At 56.3% G+C, this 8,150-nt stretch overlaps 1 protein-coding gene across 1 annotated transcript in view; it reads right to left on the reverse strand.

The window, feature by feature from the left end:
* Nucleotides 1–7,803, reverse strand: part of UPK2 (uroplakin 2) — a 157,524-nt gene extending 149,721 nt beyond the window's left edge. Inside the window, exon 1 of the mRNA XM_069614402.1 lies at nucleotides 7,447–7,803. Within this exon, the coding sequence (XP_069470503.1) occupies nucleotides 7,447–7,513 (67 nt within the window). The 5' untranslated portion in view covers nucleotides 7,514–7,803. The remainder of the gene's footprint in view (nucleotides 1–7,446) is intronic.
* Between the last annotated feature and the right edge of the window lie 347 nt (nucleotides 7,804–8,150).

Raw genomic sequence — 8,150 nt, forward strand, 5'->3', positions numbered from 1 at the left:
CCCCTGGAATCTGATTGGCCACGCCAGGTGCCATCCCATTATGTGTGTGTGTGTGTGCACCAGTGCCCCGCTTGGGCCACCCCAGTCAAACAGGACGCCCTGATTCCCCCCCCTTTTGCTAAAATCCGTGAAAAGGCATGAGTGACGATACTGCTCTTCCCCAGTAGATGTCACTGCTAGCCATCTTTAGAAACACATCAACAGTTCCAGACATTTGCAGTACATTTGTTTTCGAACATGAAGTGAAAGTATGAAATAGGGAAACATTGTGTGTAAGGGGAGCTTGCTCTGCTGTTCTCTGTGTTATACTTCTCTGTGTTATACTGTGTGTGAGGGAGGGCTGCAATGTGGCTGATTGTGGTGGACGTGCTTCTTGTGTGAAGGACGCTTGCTCTGCAGCTGCCGCTGCTATACTGCGCGCGAGGGAAGCTAGCTCTGCTGCTGCTCATGCTGCACCTGCTCCTTGTGTGAAGGAAGCTTGCTCTACAGCTGCCGCTTCTATACTGTGCACAAAGGAAGCTAGCTCTGCTGCTGCTCATGCTGCACCCTCTCCTTGTGCGAATGAAGCTTGCTCTACAGCTGCCGCTGCTATACTGCACGCGAGGGAAGCTAGCTCTGCTGCTGCTCATGCTGCACCTGCTCCTTGTGTGAAGGAAGCTTGCTCTACAGCTGCCGCTGCTATACTGCGCGCGAGGGAAGCTAGCTCTGCTGCTGCTCATGCTGCACCTGCTCCTTGTGTGAAGGAAGCTTGCTCTACAGCTGCCGCTGCTATACTGCACGCGAGGGAAGCTAGCTCTGCTGCTGCTCATGCTGCACCTGCTGGTTGTGTGAAGGAAGCTTGCTCTGCCGCTGCTATACTGCACTGCTATACTGCGCGCGAGGGAAGCTAGCTCTGATGCTGCTCATGCTGCACCTGCTCCTTGTGTGAAGGAAGCTTGCTCTACAGCGGCCACTGCTATACTGCGCGCGAGGGAAGCTAGCTCTGCTGCTGCTCATGCTGCACCTGCTCCTTGTGTGAAGGAAGCTTGCTCTACAGCTGCCGCTTCTATACTGTGCGCAAAGGAAGCTAGCTCTGCTGCTGCTCATGCTGCACCCTCTCCTTGTGCGAATGAAGCTTGCTCTACAGCTGCCGCTGCTATACTGCAGGCGAGGGAAGCTAGCTCTGCTGCTGCTCATGCTGCACCTGCTCCTTGTGTGAAGGAAGCTTGCTCTACAGCTGCCGCTGCTATACTGCGCGCGAGGGAAGCTAGCTCTGCTGCTGCTCATGCTGCACCTGCTCCTTGTGTGAAGGAAGCTTGCTCTACAGCTGCCGCTTCTATACTGTACGCAAAGGAAGCTAGCTCTGCTCATGCTGCACCCTCTCCTTGTGCGAATGAAGCTTGCTCTACAGCTGCCGCTGCTATACTGCACGCGAGGGAAGCTAGCTCTGCTGCTGCACCTGCTGGTTGTGTGAAGGAAGCTTGCTCTGCCGCTGCTATACTGCACTGCTATACTGCGCGCGAGGGAAGCTAGCTCTGATGCTGCTCATGCTGCACCTGCTCCTTGTGTGAAGGAAGCTTGCTCTACAGCGGCCACTGCTATACTGCGCGCGAGGGAAGCTAGCTCTGCTGCTGCTCATGCTGCACCTGCTCCTTGTGTGAAGGAAGCTTGCTCTGCAGCTGCCGCTGCTATACTGCGCGCGAAGGAAGCTAGCTCTGCTGCTGCTCATGCTGCACCTGCTCCTTGTGTGAAGGAAGCTTGCTCTACAGCTGCCGCTTCTATACTGTGCGCAAAGGAAGCTAGCTCTGCTGCTGCTCATGCTGCACCCTCTCCTTGTGCGAAGGAAGCTTGCTCTACAGCTGCCGCTGCTATACTGCGTGTGAGGGAAGCTAGCTCTGCTGATGCTCATGCTGCACCTGCTCGTTGTGTGAAGGAAGCTTGGTCTTCAGCTGCCGCTGCTATACTGCGCGCGAGGGAAGCTAGCTCTGCTGCTGCTCATGCTGCACCTGCTGGTTGTGTGAAGGAAGCTTGCTCTGCCGCTGCTATACTGCACTGCTATACTGCGCGCGAGGGAAGCTAGCTCTGATGCTGCTCATGCTGCACCTGCTCCTTGTGTGAAGGAAGCTTGCTCTACAGCTGCCGCTGCTATACTGCGTGTGAGGGAAGCTAGCTCTGCTGATGCTCATGCTGCACCTGCTCGTTGTGTGAAGGAAGCTTGGTCTTCAGCTGCCGCTGCTATACTGCGCGCGAGGGAAGCTAGCTCTGCTGCTGCTCATGCGGCACCTGTTCGTTGTGTGAAGGAAGCTTGCTCTACAGCTGCCGCTGCTATACTGCACGCGAGGGAAGTTAGCTCTGCTCATGCTGCCGTCTCTCCTTGTGCGAAGGAAGCTTGCTCTACAGCGGCCACTGCTATACTGCGCGCGAGGGAAGCTAGCTCTGCTGCTGCTCATGCTGCACCTGCTCCTTGTGTGAAGGAAGCTTGCTCTGCAGCTGCCGCTGCTATACTGCGCGCGAGGGAAGCTAGCTCTGATGCTGCTCATGCTGCACCTGCTCCTTGTGTGAAGGAAGCTTGGTCTTCAGCTGCCGCTGCTATACTGCGCGCGAGGGAAGCTAGCTCTGCTGCTGCTCATGCTGCACCTGCTCGGTGTGTGAAGGAAGCTTGGTCTTTGGCTGCCGCTGCTATGCTGTGCGCGAGGGAAGCTAGCTCTGCTGCTGCTCATGCTGCACCTGCTCGTTGTGTGAAGGAAGCTTGCTCTACAGCTGCCACTGCTATACTGCACGCGAGGGAAGCTAGCTCTGCTGCTGCTCCTGCTGCACCCTCTCCTTGTGCGAAGGAAGCTTGCTCTACAGCAGCTGCTGCTATACTGCGTGCGAGGGAAGCTAGCTCTGCTGCTGCTCATGCTGCACCCTCTCCTTGTGCGAAGGAAGCTTGCTCTACAGCGGCCGCTGCTATACTGCGTGCGAGGGAAGCTAGCTCTGCTGCTGATCATGCTGCACCTGCTCCTTGTGTGAAGGAAGCTTGCTCTGCAGTGGCCGCTGCTATACTGTGCGAGGGAAGCTAGCTCTACTGCTGCTCATGCTGCACCTGCTCCTTGTGTGAAGGAAGCTTGCTCTGCAGTGGCCGCTGCTATACTGCGTGCGAGGGAAGCTAGCTCTGCTGCTGCTCATGCTGCACCTGCTCCTTGTGTGAAGGAAGCTTGCTCTGCAGTGGCCGCTGCTATACTGCGTGCGAGGGAAGCTAGCTCTGCTGCTGCTCATGCTGCACCTGCTCCTTGTGTGAAGGAAGCTTGCTCTGCAGTGGCCGCTGCTATACTGCGTGCGAGGGAAGCTAGCTCTGCTGCTGCTCATGCTGCACCTGCTCCTTGTGTGAAGGAAGCTTGCTCTGCAGTGGCCGCTGCTATACTGTGCGAGGGAAGCTAGCTCTACTGCTGCTCATGCTGCACCTGCTCCTTGTGTGAAGGAACCTTGCTCTGCAGCGGCCGCTGCTATACTGCGCGAGGGAAGCTAGCTCTACTGCTGCTCATGCTGCACCTGCTCCTTGTGTGAAGGAAGCTTGCTCTGCAACGGCCGCTGCTATACTGTGCGAGGGAAGCTAGCTCTACTGCTGTTCATGCTGCACCTGCTCCTTGTGTGAAGGAAGCTTGCTCTACAGCGGCCACTGCTATACTGCGCGCGAGGGAAGCTAGCTCTGCTGCTGCTCATGCTGCACCTGCTCCTTGTGTGAAGGAAGCTTGCTCTGCAGCTGCCGCTGCTATACTGCGTGCAAGGGAAGCTAGCTCTGCTGCTGCTCATGCTGCACCTGCTCCTTGTGTGAAGGAAGCTTGCTCTACAGCTGCCGCTTCTATACTGTGCGCAAAGGAAGCTAGCTCTGCTGCTGCTCATGCTGCACCCTCTCCTTGTGCGAAGGAAGCTTGCTCTACAGCTGCCGCTGCTATACTGCACGTGAGGGAAGCTAGCTCTGCTGATGCTCATGCTGCACCTGCTCGTTGTGTGAAGGAAGCTTGGTCTTCAGCTGCCGCTGCTATACTGCGCGCGAGGGAAGCTAGCTCTGCTGCTGCTCATGCGGCACCTGTTCGTTGTGTGAAGGAAGCTTGGTCTTCAGCTGCCGCTGCTATACTGCACGCGAGGGAAGCTAGCTCTGCTGCTGCTCATGCTGCCGTCTCTCCTTGTGCGAAGGAAGCTTGCTCTACAGCGGCCACTGCTATACTGCGCGCGAGGGAAGCTAGCTCTGCTGCTGCTCATGCTGCACCTGCTCCTTGTGTGAAGGAAGCTTGCTCTGCAGCTGCCGCTGCTATACTGCGCGCGAGGGAAGCTAGCTCTGATGCTGCTCATGCTGCACCTGCTCCTTGTGTGAAGGAAGCTTGCTCTACAGCTGCCGCTTCTATACTGTGCGTACTGTGCGCAAAGGAAGCTAGCTCTGCTGCTGCTCATGCTGCACCCTCTCCTTGTGCGAAGGAAGCTTGCACTACAGCTGCCGCTGCTATACTGCGCATGAGGGAAGCTAGCTCTGCTGATGCTCATGCTGCACCTGCTCGTTGTGTGAAGGAAGCTTGGTCTTCAGCTGCCGCTGCTATACTGCGCGCGAGGGAAGTTAGCTCTGCTGCTGCTCATGCCACCTGTTCGTTGTGTGAAGGAAGCTTGCTCTACAGCTGCCGCTGCTATACTGCGCGTGAGGGAAGCTAGCTCTGCTGATGCTCATGGTGCACCTGCTCGTTGTGTGAAGGAAGCTTGGTCTTCAGCTGCCGCTGCTATACTGCGCGCGAGGGAAGCTAGCTCTGCTGCTGCTCATGCTGCACCTGCTCCTTGTGTGAAGGAAGCTTGCTCTACAGCTGCCGCTGCTATACTGCACGCGAGGGAAGCTAGCTCTGCTGCTGCTCATGCTGCCGTCTCTCCTTGTGCAAAGGAAGCTTGCTCTACAGCGGCCACTGCTATACTGCGCGCGAGGGAAGCTAGCTCTGCTGCTGCTCATGCTGCACCTGCTCCTTGTGTGAAGGAAGCTTGCTCTGCAGCTGCCGCTGCTATACTGCGCGCGAGGGAAGGTAGCTCTGATGCTGCTCATGCTGCACCTGCTCCTTGTGTGAAGGAAGCTTGCTCTACAGCTGCCGCTTCTATACTGTGCGTACTGTGCGCAAAGGAAGCTAGCTCTGCTGCTGCTCATGCTGCACCCTCTCCTTGTGCGAAGGAAGCTTGCTCTACAGCTGCCGCTGCTATACTGCGCATGAGGGAAGCTAGCTCTGCTGCTGCTCATGCTTCACCTGCTCGGTGTGTGAAGGAAGCTTGGTCTTTGGCTGCCGCTGCTATGCTGCGCGCGAGGGAAGCTAGCTCTGCTGCTGCTCATGCTGCACCTGCTCCTTGTGTGAAGGAAGCTTGCTCTGCAACGGCCGCTGCTATACTGCGCGAGGGAAGCTAGCTCTACTGCTGCTCATGCTGCACCTGCTCCTTGTGTGAAGGAAGCTTGCTCTGCAGCGGCCGCTGCTATACTGCGCGAGGGAAGCTACCTCTACTGCTGCTCATGCTGCACCTGCTCCTTGTGTGAAGGAAGCTTGCTCTGAAGTGGCCGCTGCTATACTGTGCGAGGGAAGCTAGCTCTGCTGATACCTGCACTTTACTTACTGTTATTTGAATGAGGAAATTGTGCCCTGTTGCCAGTGGCATCACCAAGAATCAAATTTAGGAGGGGCACAGAGGGGGCCAAAGACAAAAGTGGAGGGGCCGCCTAAGAAAGGTAATGTGTGACATCACAAGCACTCCTGCAGAGAGGCTTTTGTACACACCAACTACCCACACCCCACTGCATCTCCCCTCCCATCAGAATGCAGAAGCGAAACCATTCAGGGACTGATGGCCCATCATTAGCAGTTTTGTGCTCTACATTCTGATGGGAGGGGCTGCAAGCTGCTCTGCATCCTATGGAGGTCACTGTGCAGAAGCCCGGCAGGAACACCTGAGTGCTCAGGTTCACACCGATGCCAGAATGCATGCCAAGATCACTGCTAGCTTTGAGGCAAAAGGAGAGTATTTGCCGTGTGATGTGCAGACATTTGCCTTAGTGTCACAAATAAGACTGTGAACAGAGGAGAGGACACAGCACCCCACCCCTCCTCCCCCTAGCGACACCACGGTCTGTTGCTGCTCCGGCTGCACTTATTCTGTGTGTCAGGGAAACTTGTTCTGCTGCTGTCTGTGATTTTCCTTTCTTGCGTGTAAGGGCGGGAGCTGGCTTTGCTGACCTCTGTGTTGTATGTGTTCTGTGCAGGCCTTAAGTGGCACTGGAAAATGAGCCAGGGCTCGTCAAAGGGGGGTGGTCTAACGGCACGGGGTCACGTGCCAGCTCATTAGGCCACACCACACCACCCTGACAAGCCCCAGCTTAATTAAACCGCTTTGTAGAGGTCAACACCCCCTCTGCCTGGGGAGAGGGAGAGGGTGCTGATCTCTACATTTATTACGTAAAGAGATGGCTGGTGGGGGACCGCGCCACATGTTTTCAGCCTTAATGGTGGCGCTGCCCATCGCCAGGCATTCTTTTAGCTAAGAGATGCAGCGATTACCCTCGGGTGATCGCTGCACCCTGCAAGGGATCCCTGGCATGGGCAGCAGCACCATTAAGGCTGAAAAGATGAGACCGCTGGAAGCGGAAGCAATGCCGTTTTCCTAAAGCCTGAATCTCCCGCGAATGAGTGGGAGATTCAGGCTTAAGAAAAAAAAGCCTCGGCGTCCAGCGGCCTCCCCTTTTCTTCTATAATGGTGACACCGTACCACGGCCATCGCTTCATTACCTCACAGGTGCTGGCGCCACCATTATAGAGAAAAGGCATTTTTCTCTGAAGCCTGTAGCTCTTGCGCATGTTCTAGACTTGTAGGCTTTAGAAAAAAGCCCTGTCCTCTTGCGGGAAGGGCTGCAAGGGGACATTAATGAGCCCTGGGAGGTCCCTGCCTTAGAACCATATTTCTGAGCCTACCGGTGCTCAGCCCTGGCTAGTCCCGGCCCACTTAAAACCCCGGTTCTGTGTGAGAGGGATGCTTGCTCTACAGATGCCTGTGATGTACTGTGACTGACGGAAGCTCGCTCTGCTGCTGTCTGTGATTTGTCTTTCTTGTGTGTAAGGGTGGGAGCAGGAAGCTGGCTTTGCTGACCTCTGTGCTGTATCTGTTATGTGTGAGAGCGAAGCTTGCTGTACAGATGCATGTGCTCTACTGTGTGTGAAGGAAACGTGTTCTGCTGCGGTCTGTGCTGTTCCTCTTCTGTGTTCGAGGGAAGCTTGTGCTGCACCTGTCTGTTGCCCTGTGTATTAAGAAAGGGTGGTCTGCTGCTGCTGTTTCAATGTGTGCGTAATGGTTGCACCTGCTGACAGTGTCTCGGCTGTTTCTCTCTCTAGCCCTAACTGCCCGGCCTCTGTCGAGTAACCCCTTGTCGAGTACCCCTGCCCTCTCCCTCCCACAAGCACCGATACATGTTTCACCTACTCTGGGCTTTTGTGGCGGCGACGGCGACCAGAAGCAGCAGGGCTTGAAGGACCACGGTCGGCGTCATGGCGTCTTCTCTTGTACGAGGACCAGTGCTGGCCTCAGAACCCGCAGAGGGCTGGCTCAAGGGCGTAGAGGCGAGTAGATGCTCCGGAAGGCAGGGCAGCAACAGGCGAATGCCAAGGCTCGGGCGGTGACGGGGCGCTACACAAGAATCTGCACTCCGTTGTCACTGAGCGAATAGATACGATTCGAGGTTCTGCGGGGCGTCGAGGCGCTACGGAAGGTTTGGTGCAGTGGAGGCACACACCCGCTCGGTACTCTGCCCCTGCTCGGAATGCCTGCTGCTAAGTGAGACTGGCCTCCAGGTGAGTTTCGCAGGCACAGGGTGAGGTCAGAGCCTGCTCGGATGGAATCTGGTTTGGCCAGACAATCCACATTTTACTCTTAAAAAGGCCACCTCCCGCCCAACTAAAACACAATGGGGGACGAGGGGAGTTTGAGAGACTCTTCCTGGACGGAGTTCACTCTTGGGCGTGCTAGCAGGCGCCTCTCCCCGCTCACTACTTCCTGAGCAGGTGCAGGGGCTAACCAACCATGATCATCACCCACTGGGTGTCCACCGTTCACGGAAGGAGTCGATTGGGAGTAGGTGGGGAGACCGCAGGGACGAGCAGGACTGCCAGGGTTTCAAGAAGCAAAGC

The sequence above is a fragment of the Ambystoma mexicanum genome, chromosome 9, assembly GCF_040938575.1.
Source record: "Ambystoma mexicanum isolate Mex_15411 chromosome 9, UKY_AmexF1_1, whole genome shotgun sequence".
Lineage (NCBI taxonomy): Eukaryota > Metazoa > Chordata > Amphibia > Caudata > Ambystomatidae > Ambystoma > Ambystoma mexicanum.